Below are 17,608 nucleotides of genomic sequence, written 5' to 3'. Positions count from 1 at the left end.
GGAGATAAGTGACATCCGGGTCCCTGATGCCACCTTCAGGTGAGTGGACATGGAGGAGGGTGACATCCGGGTCCCCCAGTCCACATCCGGGTCCTGGCCCTTCAGTGGACCTGGAGATAAGTGACATCTGGGTTCCCCAGGCCACATCTGGGTCAGTGGACGCAAACGAGGGTGACATCCGGGTCCCTCCCAGTCCACATCCGTGTACTGGCCCCTCAGTGGACATGAAGGAAGGTGACATCCGGGTCCCTCCTAGTCCACATCCGGGTCCTGACCCATCAGTGCATCTGGAGGAAAGTGACATCCGGTTCCTCCATGCCACATCCGGGTCAGTGGACATGGAAGAAAGTGACATCCGGGTCCCTTCTAGTCCACATCCGGGTCCTGGCCCCTCAGTGGACCCAGAGATAGGTGACATCCGGGTCTTTCCCAGTCCACATCTGGGTCCCTCCCAGTCCACATCCGGGTCCTAGCCTCTCCATGGCCTCTGGTCGGACCGCAGCTTCTGTACAGCGCGCGCAGGTTCGGAACCCCACATCCAGGCATCTTCCGGCTGGGGCCCAGGAGTCTTGCTGGAGCTGGACATCTGGGTCTCACGCGCTTTCCTGGCAACCGAACCCAGCGGCCTAAAGGCAGGAATGAAGCCCCACATCCGGGTCTTCTCGGTCTGTTGCCCGGCAACCGAACGCAGATGCCTAGACGCTGCGGTGGAGCCCAACGTCCTGGTATCTTCACTTGGTTGCCCGGCAACCGAACGCCGCGGCCTAGCGGCGGGAATGAAGCCCCACATCCGGGTCTCCTCAGTCCGTTGCCCTGCCATGGCACCCAGCGGCCTAGTGGCGGGAATGAAGCTGAACATCCGGGTCTCCAGCGCGCGGGGGGCGTGTCCGGGCGGCGCCCCGGGGTGGGAGTGGCAGACGTAGGCGCCGCGGTCGCGCTCCGAGGCGGCGCGCACCTCCAGGCTGCCGTCGGCGCCCAGCGTGAAGCGGCCTCGCCTCTGCGGCCCACGCAGCACCAGCCCGCCGGGCAGGCGCCAGGACACCGGAAGCGTGGAGATGGGGCAGCGCAGCCGGAAGCTGCCGCCCAGCGCCACACGCAGCGCCGCTCCCGACACTGCCCCAGGGGGCGGAGTCGGCGCATCAGGGGGCGCAGTCAGCGCCCAAGATGGCGGGGCAGGCGGGCCAGGGGGCGGAGCTGCCTCAGAGGGCGGAGCCAGCACACCAGGGGGCGGAGCCAGCGCCCAAGATGGCAGGGCAGGCGTGTGATGGGGCGGAGCTGGCGCACCAGGGGGCGGAGTAAACGCCTCAGAGGGCGGAGCCGACGCCACAGTGGGCAGAGCCCGCGCCCACCATGGCGGCAGCCGCACCCACATCCGGGCTTCGCCCGCCGGGTTGCGCGCCACGCACGCCACGGCGTCGCTGCCACCGCTGCGCAGCGCACGCACATCCGGGATTTCCAATGTCCCGCGCGCATCCACGCTGATCCCTCCCCCCATGCGACTGCGATACGGGACTGGAAGTACCAGCCCGCCCGGAAGTTCCCACAGCAGGCGGGGCTCGGGGACGCCATCCGCCTGGCAGCGCATGCGCAGACGCACCACGGGGGAGACCCGGATGTCGTCGTTCACGTCGTCATGGACGTCAGGCGTGACCCGGATGCGCGGCGCCCGCAGCTGCACGTGTAGGCGCACGGTGGCGCGCCGGCCCCGCCCCGCCACGCACGTGTACGTGCCTGCGTCGGCCCGCCGTGCTCCCCGCAGGCGCAGACGCCCATCTGGCAGCACCCGGAAGTGGGCGTCCTCCAGGCCAGAAGTGAAGGCCACGGGCTGCGAGGCCGGCGTCAGCCAGGTCACTGCGCGCAACCCCTGGGTCACGGGGCACGTGAGGGTCACGGGGGCGCCATAGGGGACAGAGAGTTCGGGGGGTAGCGGGGCGGAAGTGGGAGACGAAGAGGAAGCAGGAAGTGAAGGGGAAGCCTGAAGTGAAGCAGGAAGCGAAGGGGAAGCAGGAAGTGAAGAGGAACCAGGAAGTGAAGAGGAAGAGGAAACAGGTAATGAAGAGGAAGAAGGAAGAGACTGAGAGGAAGAGGAAGAAGGAAAGGAAGAGGAAGAAGAGGAAGCAGGAAGAGATGGAGAAGAGGAAGAAGAAGGAAAAGAAGAGGAAGCAGGAAAAGAATGTGAAGAAGAAGGAAGAGACTGAGAAGAGGAAGAGGAAGGAAAGGAAGAAGAGGAAGAAGGAAGAGACTGAGAAGAGGAAGAGGAAGGAAAGGAAGAAGAGGAAGAAGGAAGAGACTGAGAAGAGGAAGAGGAAGGAAAGGAAGAAGAGGAAGAAGGAAGAGATTGAGAGGAAGAGAACAGGAAGGGATGAGAGGAAGAGGAAGAAGGAAAGGAAGAGGAAGAAGGAAAAGAAGCAGAGGAGGAAGCAGAGGAAGAGGAAGAAGATGAAGGATGGTGAGAGGAAGAGGAAGGAAGAGATGGAGAGGAAGAAGGAAAGGAAGAGGAAACAGGAAAGGAAGAGGAAGAGGGAAAGGAAGAGGAAGAAGTTGAATGATGTTGAGAGGAAGCGGAAGAAGGAAGTGATTGAGAGGAAAAGGAAGGAAAGGAAGAGAAAACAGGAAATGAAGAGGAAGAGGAAGAAGGAAGTGACTGAGAGGAAGAGGAAGAACCCGCCCCAGGCTCCGCCCCCCCACCCGTGGTCACACATCCAAGGTCTAACCCAGGCCCCAGGTCCCAGATCCCCACACTCCCATCAGGCCTCACGACCCGAACATCCGGGTCTCCCAGGACACCGGATGGGACATGGAGGCGGTGGTGGGCAGTGCAGTCCTCCCTGGGGTCGGCGTCCTGGGTCACGGGGGTCACGGGAAGCCGGGGTTGCAGATAGGAGGCGCCTGACCCAGCCGCCAACTCCACGCGCAGCCGTGCATGCGCGTCGCCTGCCGCGTTGCGCGCCACGCACACATACTCCCCCGCGTCGCGTGACGTCACCGGACGCACGGAGAGCGTGCCGTTGGGAAAGGCGCGGACCCGGATGTCAGAGCTGGGGAGGGGAGAGGGAGGGAGGGCAGGAAGGAAGGAAGGAGGGAAGGGTGAAGGAAGGATTGGAGGGAAGGAAGGAGAGAATTTAGGGAAGGAAGGAGGGAAGGAAGGATTGGAGGGAAGGATTGGAATGAAGGATTGGAGGATAGGAAGGATGGAAGGATGGAAGGATCGGAGGGAAGGAAGGAGAGAATTTAGGGAAGGAAGGAGGGAAGGAAGGATTGGAAGGAAGGATTGGAGGATAGGAAGGATGGAAGGATCGGAGGGAAGGACGGAAGGATTGGACGGAAGGAAGGAAGGATTGGACGGAAGGAAAGATGGAAGGATTGGAGGGAAGTAAGGAAGGATTGGAGGGAAGGAAGGAAGGATTGGAGGGAAGGAAGGAAGGAAGGATTGGAGGGAAGGAAGGATGGAAGGATTGGAAGGAAGGAAGGATTGGAGGGAAGGAAGTATAGAAGGATTGGAGGGAAGGAAGGAAGGAATGTAGGGAAGGAAGGATGGAAGGAAGGAAGGATTGGAGGGAAGGAAGGAAGGATTGGAGGGAAGGAAGGAAGGATTGGAGGGAAGGAAGGAAGGATCGGAGGGAAGGAAGGAAGAAGGGAAGGAGGGAAGAAAGGAAGGAAGAAGGGAAGGAAGAAAGGAGGGAGGGAAGGAGGGAAGGAAGGAGGGAAGGAGGGAAGGAAGGAGGGATGAAAGTAATAGGAGGAAAGACCATAAGGAAGGGAAGACAAATTTGAAGCCAATGTTAGTTATTCGCACATGTGACATATGCATCCAATACTCATCTTGTATCGATCCCTGATCGATCATCTATGATCGATCACTAGGGTTCTACCTTGCGATCTGGCAAGCCAGGACCTATCAATTACCTATTCACTGCTAATGGATCTACCATCCCCACCTCATCTCTATCAATATTTAATCGATAATCGATTTGTTATCTATGGTCTACTGTGTCTATGTCATCTGTCTAATCCATCCTCTATCAATTAACTATCAAGGGGTATCATCTTTATCCCAACTATGGGTGGATAGATGGATGGGTGGATGGATGAGTGGATGGATAGGTGGGTGGATGGATGGGTGGATGGATGGGTGGATGGATGGGTAGATGGATGGGTGGATGGATGGGTAGATGGATGGATGGATGGGTGGATGGATGGGCGGGTGGATGGATGAGTGGATGGATAGGTGGGTGGATGGATGGGTAGATGGATGGGTGGATGGATGGGTAGATGGATGGATGGATGGGTGGATGGATGGGTGGGTGGATGGGTGGGTGGATGGATGAGTGGATGGATGGGTGGATGGATGGATGGGTGGATAGATGGGTAGATGGATGGGTGGATGGATGGGTAGATGGATGGATGAATGGATGGGTGGGTGGATGGATGGATAGAAGGGTGGATGGGTGGATGGATGAATGGGTAGATGGATGAATGGATGGATGGGTGGATGGATCGATGGGTGGATGGATGGGTGGATGGATGAGTGGATGGATGGATGTGTGGATGGGTAGATGCACGGGTGGATGGATGGATGCCCCCCACTTCCCACACTCACCTGCTCCCAGCATCCACCAGTCGCCCATCTGGCAGCCTCCAGAACACGCGTGGGGCGGGGTCCCCACGCGCATGGCAGTGCAGCGTGAGGTCAGCGCCGTGGGGCACGCGCGTGGCAAGCGGGCCTCGGGGTCGGACGCTGGGAGGGAGACGCGCGTGCGCGGGCGTGACTTCGACGTGCACAGTGCGTTTCGCGATGCTCAGCGTGTTGACGGCCACGCACTCGTACTCACCAGCATGGCGCGGGGCCTGCAGGCGGCGCAGCACCAGCGTGCCATTGGGGAGGACGTAGATGTCGCTGAGTCGAGGGTGCGTGTGCACATGCACGGGTCTCACGTGGGTCCCGTCAGGCAGACGCCAGTGTAGGGCCGCAGGGGGCCAGGCCTGGGCTGTGCAGGGCAGGTGCAGGGTGAGGCCCGCGTGGGCCGACACCAACTCCGTGGGCGCCTCACGCAGCACGGGGGGAGCGGGGGAGGCGTGCATGACATTTCCACGTGTGTCAAAGCCACGCATGTGCGCTTCATGTGTATCAGGTGAGTGTGGAAGGGATGTGATCGTGTCCCTTTCACGAGTGATATTTCCACGTGTGACCATTGTGTGAGTGTCAGATTCATGCGTGACATTTACACGCATGTCAGATCCATGCATGTGCGGTCCAAGAGTATCAGGGCCATGCAGAAGGGACCTGATCGCATCCATTCCATGCGTGACATTTTCATGCGTGACATTTTCACGCGTGTCAGGTCTATGAATAATGGACCTGATCGTGTCCATTCCACGCCTGTCATATCCAAGCGTGACATTTGCACGCGTGTCTGATCCACGTATGTGCATTCTAAGAGTGTGAGGTCCACGCAGAAGGGGTCTGATCGTGTCCCTTTCACGCGTGACATTTCCACGTGTGACCATCATCTGAGAGTCAGATCCACGCGTGACATTTCCACTGGGGTTAGGCCTATGAATAACGGACATGATCGTGTCCCTTTCATGCGTGACATTTACACGTGTGACATTTACACGTGTGACATTTACACGCATGTCAGATGTAGTTATGTGCGTTTTACGCGTGTCCAGTGAGTGTGGAAGGGATCTGATCGTGTCCATGTCACATGTGACATTTTCACACGTGATCATCAAGTCAGTGGCAGGCCTACGCGTGTCCAGTTTGCTCCTGTGAGGTCCACGCCTGTCCTTTCCACGCATGACCATCGTGTGAGTTTCAGATCCATGTGTGACATTTCCACGCGTGTCCATCGTGCCAGCGTCAGATCCACTCGTGTCCGTCCCATGCGTGTCGGGCGCCGCTGGGGTCAGCTCCACGCCTGGGGATGGACAGACAGACGGAGGGAGGGACAGAGGGACAGGGCGTTGGATAAGGGCCCCTGTGCTGGTCGGAGACAGTGCTCTGTCCCTCTGTCTGTCTGTCCGTCCGGCTGTCCATCTCTCTGTCCGTCTGTCTATCCATCTGTCTGTCAGTCTGTCTATGTCTGTCTGTCTGTCCCTCTGTCTGTCTGTCTCTGTCAGTCTGTCTGTTCGTCTGTCTACTTGTCCGTCCGTCTGTCCATCTGTCCGTCCGTTTCTCTGTCCATCTGTCCGTCCGTTTCTCTGTCCATCTGTCCCTCTGTCTCTCTGTCCCTCTGTTTGTCCATCTGTCTGTCCCTCTGTCTCTCTGTCTGTCCATCTGTCTATCCATCCATCAGTCCATCCGTCTATCTGTCCATGTGTCTATGTCGCTCCGTCCACCAATGTATCTGTCTGTCCATTCATCTGTCCATCCATCTATCTACTGTCTGTCTACCTACCTGTGTATCCTTCCTTCCGTCCATCTCTCTCTCTCTCTCTCTCTCACTCTCTGTCTGTGGCTCTGTTTGTCTATCTGTCCATTACTCTGTCTGTCTATCTATGATTCTGTCTATTTGTCCACTGGTCCATCCATTTAGCTATCTGTCCATCTGTCTGTCCACCTGTCTCTCTATTTATCTGTCTGCCTGTCTGTCAGGTGTCTGTCTACCTATCTGTCTATACATCCATCAGTCCGTCCGTCTGTCTACCCACCCACCTGTCCATGTTATCTCTTTCAATCCATCCATCCATCCACTCGTCTATCCATCCATCTGTCCATCTGTCTCTCTGACTGTGTATGCCTCTGTCTATCTGTCCATTGGTCCATCTATCCATCTGTTCATCTGTCCATCTGTTCATCTCTCTGTCCATTCTTCTGTCTATCTGTCTCTATGGCTCTGTCTATCTGTCCATTGGTCTGTCTATCTATCTATCTATCTATCTATCTATCTATCTGTCTGTCTGTCTGTCTGTCTGTCTGTCTGTCTGTCTGTCTACCTATCCATCCATCCAACCATGTATGTTTCTATCTGTCTGTCTGTCTATCCATCCATCTGTCCATGTATCTCTCTGTCTGTCTGTCTCTCTATGGCTCTGTCTGTCCATCCTTCCATTGGTCGGTCTGTCCGTCTGTCTCTTTCTATCTGTCCATGTCTCTGGTGTCTGTCTGTCCATGGCTCTGTCTATCCGTCCATCAGTCTGTCTGTTTATCCGTCCATCAGTCCATGTATCTCTCTGTCTGTCTCTCTATGGCTCTGTCTATCTGTCCATTGGTTTATCTGTCTGTCTGTCTGTCTACCTATCTATCTGTCCATCTGTCCTTCTATCTATCTACTATCTGTCTACCTGTCTATCCGTCCTTCTGTCCGTCCATCTGTCCACCTGTCTCTGTATCCATCCGTCTGTCTGGTGTCTGTCTACCTATCTGTCTATACATCCATCAGTCTGTCTGTCTGTCTACCCATCCATCTGTCCATCTATCTCTTTGTCTATGGCTCTGTCTGTCTATCTGTCCATTGGTCTGTCTATCTATCCATCCAGCTTTCTGTCTGTCTACCTATCTATCCATCCATCCAACCATGTATGTTTCCATGTCTGTCTGTCTCTCCATCCATCTGTCCATGTATCTCTCTGTCTATCTGTCTATAGCTCTGTCTATCTATCAGTCTATCTGTCTACCTATCTGTCCATCTGTCTGTCTACTGTCTGTCTACCTGTCTATCCGACCTTCTGTCCATCTGTCTGTCTGTCTCTCTATGGCTCTGTCTATCCGTCCATTCATCCGTCTATCCACCTATCTGTCTGTCTGTCTGTCTATCCATCTGTCCCTCTATCTGTCTGCTCTATGTCTGTCTGCCTGTCTTTCCGTGCGTGTGTGTTTGTCTCCCCAGTCATCCTGTGCCCCACACGGCCAGGAACACAGACAACAGACAGACAGAGTAAAGGACTTCGCCCCATGACCTCTGACCTGTCCATGCCCTCTGCCCTCCCAGTGACCCCTGACCTCCCTGTGACCTCTCCATGACCTCTGACTACTCTGTGACCTCTGACCTCCTGTGACTCCTGGCTTGCCCATGACCTCTGACCTCCCAGTGACCCTCCCGAGACCTCCCCGTGACCTCTCCATGACCCCTGAGTTCCCCATGACCTTTGACCTCCCATCCACTTCTCACCTGCCCATGGCCTCTCACCTCCCCGTAACCTCTTCATGACCTCTGACCTCTCTGCAACCGCTGACCCGACTGTGACCCCTGACTTCCCTGTGACCTCTGACCCCCCATGACCCCTAACCTCCCCGTGACCTCTGACTGTCTTGTATCCTCCCTGTGACCGCTAACCTCCACCTCCCATCTGGCTCCCCTCAGTCCCCCGCCCCCATGCCAAGAGCCTGCAGGAAACAGATGGGTAAACTGAGGCTCACCCGTGTCCAGCTCGTTCCAGGTGCCACGAGGCGGGGTCACAGCGGGCGGGGCCGGGGGTCGCAGGTCAAAGGTCCTGGGGTCACTGTCAGGGGAAGCCGCAGGACGGGAAGGGAGGGCATCCGGGCCACGGCCGTGCAGGGTTGTAACCACGGGGTCACGGGGGTTCGCCGTGGGGCCCAGCCAGGTGCGGTGGGCTTTGTGCTGTCGTTCCCGCCTGCGGCCGCCGCCAAGCCTCCTGGGGGCCGGAAGTAAGGAGGCCGGAAGTGAGGAGGACAGAAGTGAGGAGGACGGGAGTGCAGAGGTCGGAGCAGCGGATGCTCTAGGGGTGGAGGCCGGAAGTGGGGATGTCAGTGTCAAAACCAAAAGTGGAGAGGTCCGTGGGGAGACCGGAAGTGTGGAAGTCGGAAGTGGGGATCTCCGAGTGGTAACCGGAAGTCGGGTGGTCCGACTGGAGACCGGAAGTGGGGAGGTCCGTGGGGAAACCGGAGGTGTGGAAGCCGGAAGTGGGGATCTCCGAGTGGTAACCGGAAGTGGGGTGGTCCGACTGGAGACCGGAAGTGGGGAGGTCCATGGGTAAACCGGAGGTGTGGAAGCCGGAAGTGGGGATCTCTCAGTCGAAAACGGAAGTGGGTAGGCCGAAGTAGTGGAGGCCGGAAGTGGGGATTTCCGAGTGGAAACCGGAAGTGGGGAAACAGGAAGTGGGGTGGTCCGAATGGAGATCGGAAGTGGGGATCTCCGCGTGGAGAACGGAAGTGTAGATTTGCAATTGGAGCCCAGAAGTGGGGATGTTCGAGACAAAACCGGAAGTGTGGAAGCCGGAAGTGGGGTGGTCCGAGAGGAGACCGGAAGTAGGAATTTTCGAGTGGAAACTGGAAGTGTGGAAGCAGGAAGTGCAGGGGTCCGAGTGGAGACTGGAAGACGGGAGGTCCGTGGGGAAAGCGGAAGTGGGTAGGCAGAAGTAGTGAAGACAGGAAGTGGTGATGTTCGAGTGGAAACCTGCAGTGTGGAGACCGGAAGTGGGGTGGTCTGAGTGGAGACCGGAAGTGGTGAGGTCCGAGTAGAGACTGGAAGTGGGTCGACAGAAGACACAGAGACCGGAAGTGGGGATATTTGCGTCAAAACCGGAAGTGTGGAAACCGGAAGTGTAGACGCCGGAAGCGGGGAGGTCTCCATGGAGACCGGAAGCAGGGTGGGCGGGGCCCGGAAGTCGCCCCTGCCGCGGCCGCGCACGCGTGCCAGGATGCGCGCCCAGTGCTCGGGCCGGATGTGCTCGGCAGCCACTGGTGGGCGCGGGCGGCGCGGTAAGGCGGGCTGGAACCCGCGGCCGGCGGGGGCGGCGCGTGGGGAGGGAGGGGGAGGCGGAGGCGGCGGACGCCGCTGCCGCCCACGCCCAGGGGCGCCCGCAAGACGCCGACGCCACAGCCGTGCTTCCCCTGTGCCCGGGCCCGAGCTTGGCGCGTCAACAACGACGTCAGCGCCGCGCGACGCCCCCGCGGCCGCTTCCGCAGCGGCGCCCACCATCTTGGAATCCGCCATTTTTGAATCCGCCATCTTGGCCTCCACCATCTTGGAATCCGCCATCTTAATTCCCTCCATCTTGAATTCCTCCATCTGGGATTCCGCCATGTTGGTTCCCTCCATCTTTGATTCCACCACCTTGTTTTCGGCCATCTTTATTCCTTCCATCTTGTTTTCTGCCATCTTGATTCCTTCCATCTTGGATTCCGCCATGTTGCTTTCCACGATCTTGTTTCCCTCCATTTTGGATTTCGCCATCTTGGCGTCCACCATCTTGGAATCTGCCATGTTGGTGTCGGCCATGTTGGATTCGGCCATCTTGGTTCCCTCCATCTTGGATTCCTCCATCTTGTTTCTCTCCATGTTTGATTCCGCCATCTTGGTGTCCACCATCTTGTTTTTGGCCATCTTGGAATCCGCCATGTTGGCGTCGGGCATGTTAGATTCTGTCATGTTTTCGGTCATCTTGCTCCCCTCCATTTTGGATTCCGCCATCTTGGTGTCCACTATCTTGGAATCCGCCATCTTAATTCCCTCCATCTTGTTTTCCGCCATCTTGCTGCCTTTCATCTTTGATTCCGCCATCTTGTTTTTGGCCATCTTGCTTTCCGTCATCTTGGATTCTTCCATCTTTGATTCCGCCATCTTGTCCCCCGCCGCCCCGCCCACGCTGACGTCCGCATCCCAGCGCGCCATCCCCAGCGCGTTGGCGGCCACGCACACATAGCGTCCACTGTGCCGCGGACCCAGCGCGGGCAGCGTCAGTGTCCCGTCCGCCCCGACCCCGACGCCGTCCGTCCCCAGCTCCGTCCCCGCCCAGGCCCAGCGCCCGCCGGGCAGCAGCCAGCCCACGCGCGCCGCCGGGTCCGCCTCTGCCCGGCAGCCCAGCTGCAGCGCAGCGCCCACAGGCAGTGCCAGAGCCGTGGCCGCTGGCGCCCGCGACGCCACCACGAACACGCGCTGCGCCCGGCCTGCCATGGCGGCCTCAAAGCCACCGTAGGCCACAGGGCCCGGGGCTGCAGATGGGGCGTAGGCCGCGGGGGCTGTGGCTTCAGAGGCATCAAAGGCCGCGGGGCCTGGGGCTGCAAACAGAGCGTAGGCCGAGGGGGCTGTGGCTTCAGAGGCATCAAAGGCTGCGGGGCCTGGGGCTGCAGACGGGGCTGCGGGGCCTGTGGCTTCAGAGGTGTCAAAGGCTGCACGGCCTGTGGCTTCAGACACGGTGTAGGCTGCGGGGCCTATGGCTTTCTCCTCTGTGTAGGCCTCAGATCCTATGGCTTTTTCCTCAGTGAAGGCCTCGAATTCTATGGCTTCATTTGCACCATAGGCCTCGGATTCTATGGCTTCATTCACAGCGTAAGCCTCGGACTCTATGGCTTTTTCTTCACCATAGGTCTGAGATTTTGTGGCTTTTTCCTCAGTGTAGGCCTCGGATCTCATGGCTTCATCTGAGCCATAGGCACTGGATCCTTTGGCTTTCTCCTCAGTGTAGGCCTCAGATCCTATGGCTTCATTCATGTCATAGGCCTCAGATTTGATGGCTTTCTCCTCAGCATAGGCCTGGGATCCTGTGGCTTTCTCCTCAGGGTAGGCCTCGGATCTTGTGGCTTTTTCCTCAGCGTAGGCCTCAGATCTCGTGGCTTTCTCCTCAGCGTAGGCCTTGGATCCTATGGCTTCATTCACACCATAGGCCTCAGATTCCATGGCTTCCTCCTCCACGTAGGCCCCGGACCCCGTGGCTCCGTCCCCGCCGTAGGCCACGTGCCGTGCCTCGGTTTCCCCGCGGCGCCCCACTCGGGCCTCGCAGCGGTACCATCCAGCATCAGCCTGGCGCACCCCGCGGATCTCCAGCGTTGTCCCCCCGTCATGGCCGCCGTCCTCATCGCCCCGCAGGACGGAGCCGTCGGGCCGCGTCCAGGCCACGCGTGGCGTTTCCGAGCCCTGCGCCGCACAGTGCAGCCGCAGAGTCTGCCCCGGGGTCACCACGTGCACGTCATCGGGGTCATCACGGGGGTCGAGGGTCACCCAGGGCGCGTCCTCCGGGTCCTCGGGGCCATGCACGCACGCCGTCCACGTCAGATGTATGTGTGGCCCGCGCAGCCCGGCCCAGCGCAGCGTCAGCTCGGGCTGCAGAAGCCAGGCAGGCCGCGCCCACAGCCGGGCCACCACGCCCGGAAGTGACATCGGCGATGATGACGACGCACCAGGGCCGCGAACCAGGCGGTAGGCCTTGCCCACATCCGGGTCATGGACATCCGGGAAACTGGCCTCAGGGTGGGCGTGGCCTCCATCCTGGTCATACCCGGGGCCTACATCCGGGTCTCTGTCCTCAGAGTGGGCGGGGCCCTCATCCGGGTCATTGACATCAGGGTCTCTGTCCTGAGGGTGGGCGGGGCCTATGTCCTGATCATATTCATGGCCTACATCCGGGTGTCTGTCCTGCTGGCGGGAGGGCCCTACATCCGGGTCTCGGGCTTGATACATATAGCCTACATCCGGGTATTTGTCCTGCAGATGGGTGTGGCCTACAAGCGGGTCTCTGTCCTGAGCGTGGGCAGGGCCTACATCAGGGTCTCTGGCTCCCTGGTGGACGTGGCCTATATCAGGGTTCCTGGTTCGATGGTGGGCCTGGCCTAAATCTGAGTCTGTGGCCTGATACATATGGTCCACATCCGGGTCTCCACCCTGACGGTGGGCGTGGCCTACATCCGGGTGCCTGTCCTGATACAGCTCATCCCCATCAGGGTCTCCGCCCGAGGGTTGGGCGTGGCCTTCCCCGGATCCATCTCCCAGGTCCCCATCCAGGTGGGCATGGTGCGGCGCCTCCGGGTCCCAGCGCAGCATCAGCGCGACGTCATCAGTGTCATCGCCTCCCAGCAGGCGGCGGGCATGTGCGAGGTGGGCAGGGTCAGCATAGCAGACGAGGGCGGCACTGAGCATCAGGCGCACGTGCGCAGGGGTGTGGGGGGCGAGGCCGGGCCGCACGTCGAGGTCGCGCACGACGGGCGCGCGCCGCAAGCGGCAGGCAAGGTGGGCGGTGCGGCCACGGGCGTCTGTCAGCCTCAGCCGCACCTCGCCCACATCCTCCCCGTCCTCCACTTCCTCTTCCTCTGCCTCCACTTCCGCTTCTGGCGGCTCCTCGCCATCCGCCGGGTCAGTGAGGATGCGCGGCGACCGACAGCGCATGCGTGGTGGCAGGCGACGCAGGTCCAGGCCGCGGCGGTCAGTGGGGCTGGCGCAGGCCGCGCACGCCTGTTCCTTCCCACAGCGCAGCATGCCTGCAGGGGGGGATGGGAGAGGGGCGGGGCTGACATGGGACACGCCCCCCTGGGGAGCCTCGGCCACGCTCCCGCCGCGCCTGACTGGCTGGAGCTCAGCCACGCCCTTCCTGGGGGTTCTCAGCCACGCCCCCGCCATGCCTGACTGGCTGGAGATTGGCCACACCCCCTGCCGAGCCTCAGCCACACCCCTGCCCTGCCTGACTGGCTGGAGCTCAGCCATGCCCCCGTGTCACCTCAGCCACGTCCTCATCTCACCTGACTGGCTGGACCTCGGCCACGCCCCCGTGGAGTCTTAGCCACACCATCGCCCTGCCTGAGTGGCTGAAGCTGGGCCACACCCTCCCTGTGGAGCCTCAGCAATGTCCCCGCCCCGCCTTAGTGGCTAGACCTTGGCCACGCCCCCTGCAGCTCCTCACTAATGCCCAGCCACGCCCAGCCACACTGCTGCCGTTTTTTACTGGCTGGAGCTCGGCCACGCCCCCCTGGGCACCTCAGCCACGCCTCTGCCCCACGTGACTCAGGGAGCTTGGCTACTCACTTACGCCCAGCCACGACCCCGTCCTTTTTCAGGGGCTGTATCTTGGTCACGCTCCCTCTCTGCATCGCCTCAGCCCCGCCCCGCCCTCTCATTGGCCTGCGCTTGACCACGCCCCCTCTGCTCACCTCGGCCCCGCCCCTGCAGGCCCTCCATCCAGCGCGCGCGGCAGCCGCAGGCCCAGGGGTTACCCTGCAGATGCAGCACGCGCAGCGCGGGTGCGCGGGCCAGGGTGCCGGCAGGCAGCGCTGCCAGGCGGTTCCCAGCCAGGTGCAGCACGCCCAGCGTGCACGCCGGGACCCCGCGCACACGCAGCGTGGCCAGCCCCTCGGGCGCCAGCGCCGCCAGCCGGTTCCCATCCAGACGCAGCAGCCGCAATGATGCCAGCCCCAGCAGTGCCCATGGGTGCACCGACTCCAGCCGGTTGTGGTCCAGGTACAGCCGGGACAGGCGCCGCAGGCCCCGCAGGGAGCCCGTGTGCAGTGCCCGAAGCTGGTTGTAGCTCAGCTTCAGCACCTGCGTGGGTCAAAGGGGGCATTTCTGGGATCCGAAGGGCCACTTCGGGGTCACTTCCGCCCCACTTCCGGTCTCTTTCACCCCCTTCCGGTCTCACTTCTGCCCTATTTCCGTACCACTTCCTGTCACACTTCTGCTCCACATCCGGCTTCTGCCGAATTCTGCCTCTACTTCCTCCCACTTCCAAGTACATTTCCTCACTTCTTCCATTCCCACTTCTGCCCCAGTCTCACTTCCTCCCTACTTCCGACTTACTTCCGCCCCAGTTCCGGGTCACTTCCTCCCCACTTCCGGCTGGCTTCCGCCTCTACTTCCTCCAAGTTACGGCCCTACTTCCTGTCACTTCTGGATCCATATCCTCACCACTTCTGCCCCACTTCTGGCTCACTTCCACCTCACTTCAGCCCCGACTTCCTCCCACTTCTTATCCATTTCCTTCCTTATTTCTGCCCCACTTCCGATCCTACCCATGGTCCTATTTCCACTTTCTTCCCCTCTTCTGGCTATATATCATTCCCCACTTCTGGGTCACTTCCGCCCCCACTTCCTCCCCACTTCCTTCCCTATTTTCACTCCACTTCCGGATCCATATCCTCACCACTTCCGCCCCACTTCCGCCTTACTTCTGCCCCTACTTCGTCCTGCTTCCTCCCCACTTCCTTCCCTATTTCCACCCCACTTCTCACTTCCGGAACCCTATCCTAACCACTTCCGCCCCACTTCCACCCCTAGTTCCTCCCACTTCCTCCCCACTTCCGGCTTATTTTCGTCCCTACTTCCTCACACTTCCTCCCTACTTCCCGATTTCCACCCCACTTCCGGCCCTACTTCCACTTCCAGATCCATATCCTCACTACTTCCGACCCACTTCTGCTCCACTTCCTTCCCTATTTCCACTCAACATCCGGCTACACTTCCGGCCCTACTTCTTCCCAGGTCCTTATCCATTTCCGTCTCACTTCTGCCCCACTTCCGCCTCCCTTCTGCCTCGACTTCCTTCCATGTCTGTCTCTACTTCCTCCATTGATTCCCTACTTCCTCCCCACTTCCTTTGCTATTTGATCCCCATTTCTGCCTGTCTTCCTCCGCATTTCCCCCCTCCTTCCTCCCTACTCTTTTCCCACTTCCTTCTTCCTCCAACTTCCTTCCCACTTCCAGCCCTACTTCCTCCCACTTCCGTATCTATTTCCTCAAACTTCCACCCCACTTCCTCCCCTACTTTGTCCCACTTCACTGCGTATTTCTGCCCCACTTCCTGCCAAACTTCCTTCCACTTCCTTCCAATTCCGCCCGCTCCCTGCGCACCTGCAGTGCACCCAGGTCACTCAGGGCGCCCTCGGTGATGTCCGCGATCTCGTTTCCGTGCAGCAGCAGCAGCTGAAGTCTCGCGAGACCGGAGAAGGAAGCGTGCGTCAGGACCCGGATGTGGTTGAACCTAATTCAACAGATGAGAGGACAGGAAGAGGAAATCAGGAAACCAGCCTGAAAACCAGCGCTGGGAGGGCAGGACTTTTGTTTCCGGGTCAGGGTCAAGAATAATGAATCAATACTCATCATCATCTTCCTTCCTTCCTTCTTTCCTTCCTTTCCTCCCTCGCTTCCTTCCTTCCTTCCCTCCCTCCTTCCTTCCTTCCCTCCCTCCTTCCCTCCTTCCTTCCTTCCTTCCTTCCTTCCTTCCCTCCTTCCTTCCTTCCTTCCTTCCTTCCTTCCTTCCTTCTCTCCCTCCTTCCTTCCTTCCATCCTTCCCTCCTTCCTTCCTTCCTTCCCTCCCTCCCTCCTTCCTTCCCTCCCTCCTTCCTTCCCTCCTTCCTTCTTTCCTTCCCTCCTTCCTTCCTTCCTTCTATCCTCCCTTCCTTCCCTCCATCTTCCTTCCTTCCCTCCTTCTCTCCTTCCTTCTTTCCCTCCTTCCCTCCTTCTTTCCTTCCTTCCTTCCTTCCTTCCTTCCTTCCTTCCTTCCTTCCTCTTCCTTCCCTTCCTTCCCCCCTCCCCCCCCAGGCCTCACCCCAGGTTCACGCGCTCTATCTTGGGGTCCAGCACGTGGGGCACGGCCCTGAGGCTGCGGAAGGTGCAGTGGAGCTCGGTGGGGACGTAGCAGGCGCAGGTCCTGGGGCAGCGGGTGGCAGGGGCTGGGTGGAGGCCACACAGGAGCAGCAGCAGCAGCAGCGAGGCCCAGGGGCGGGGGCCCCCCATCCTGGGGCTGGGATGGAGGGGGGGAGGCTGGGGATGGAGGCCCAGGGGTGGAGGCCCAGGGAAATGGAGGCTGGAAGTTGGAGGCCCAGGGAAGGAGGCCTAGGGATTAGAGGCCAGGGTGGAGACTGGGGATGGAGGTCCAACAGGGTGGAGGATAGGGGTGGAGGCTGAGGAAGGAGACTGGAAGTTGGAGGCCCAGGGGCTGGAGGCCCAGGGATGGAGGCCTAAGGAAAGTGGAGGTCCAGGGATGGGGGCCTCAGGGTTAGAGGCCAGGTATGGAGACTGGGGATGGAGGTCCAGGAAGGTGGAGGCCAGAGGTAGAGGCTGAGGATGGAGACTGTAAGTTGGAGGCCAGAGAAGGAGGCCCAGAGGTATTGGAGGCTGGGGATGGAGGCCCAGGGATGGAGGCCTAATGGGGTGGAGGCTGGGGATGGAGACTGGAAGTTGGAGGCCCAGGGAAGGAGGCCCAGGAGGGTGGAGGCTAGGGATGGAGGCCCTGTGGATAGAGGAAAGTAGGCCAAATGGGGTGGAGGCTGGGGATGGAGGCCAGGAGTGGAGGCTGGAGATGGAGGTCCAAGGGGGTGGAGGCCCAAGGATGGAGGCCAGGGATGGAGGCTGGAAGTTGGAGGCCCGGGGATGGAGGTTCAAGGATGTGAGGCGACCTGTGGGGGTCAGGGAGACAACGGGGAGGAAGAGGAAGGAGAATGGGAAGAGGAAGGAGATGTATCAGAAGAACAGGAAGAGGAAGAAGGACATGGACACGAGGAAGGGGAAGAGGAAGAGGAGATGGAAGAGGAAGAGGAGATGAAAGAGGAGATGGAAGAGGAAGAGGAGATGGAAAAGGAGACAGAAGAGGAGATGGAAGAGGAAAAGGAGATGGAAGAGGAAGAGGAGATGGAAGAGGAGACAGAAGAGGAGATAGAAGAGGAGACGGAAGAGGAGACGGAAGAGGAGACGGAAGAGGAGATGGAAAAGGAAGAGGAGACGGAAGAGGAAGAGGAGATGGAAGAGGAGACGGGAGAGGAAGAGGAGACGGAAGAGGAGATGGAAGAGGAGATGGGAGAGGAGATGGGAGAGGAAGAGGAGATGGAAGAGGAGACGGAGGAGATGGAAGAGGAGACGGAAGAGATGGAAGAGGAGATGGAAGAGGAGATGGGAGAGGAAGAGGAGATGGAAGAGGAGATGGAAGAGGAGAAGGAAGAGGAGAT

General features: G+C 59.5%; 1 protein-coding gene across 1 annotated transcript; it reads right to left on the bottom strand.

Moving 5' to 3' along the window:
• Positions 1-469: 469 nt before the first annotated feature.
• LOC138818390 (matrix-remodeling-associated protein 5-like) lies at positions 470-16,400 on the bottom strand. The gene is made up of 6 exons (XM_070009360.1): positions 16,213-16,400; positions 15,516-15,645; positions 13,823-14,210; positions 8,363-13,156; positions 4,601-5,921; positions 470-3,038 (listed from the first exon to the last, which is right to left on the bottom strand). The coding sequence occupies exons 1-6, from the start codon at positions 16,398-16,400 to the stop codon at positions 470-472; spliced, it is 9,390 nt and encodes a 3,129-aa protein (XP_069865461.1).
• Positions 16,401-17,608: the final 1,208 nt, after the last annotated feature.

Source organism: Dipodomys merriami, unplaced genomic scaffold, assembly GCF_024711535.1.
Source record: "Dipodomys merriami isolate MVZ:Mamm:240054 unplaced genomic scaffold, mDipMer1.0.p SCAF_75, whole genome shotgun sequence".
In the NCBI taxonomy this organism is placed as follows: domain Eukaryota; kingdom Metazoa; phylum Chordata; class Mammalia; order Rodentia; family Heteromyidae; genus Dipodomys; species Dipodomys merriami.
Note: the sequence above shows the minus strand (reverse complement) of the source record. Positions and strands in the feature narration are given on the sequence as shown.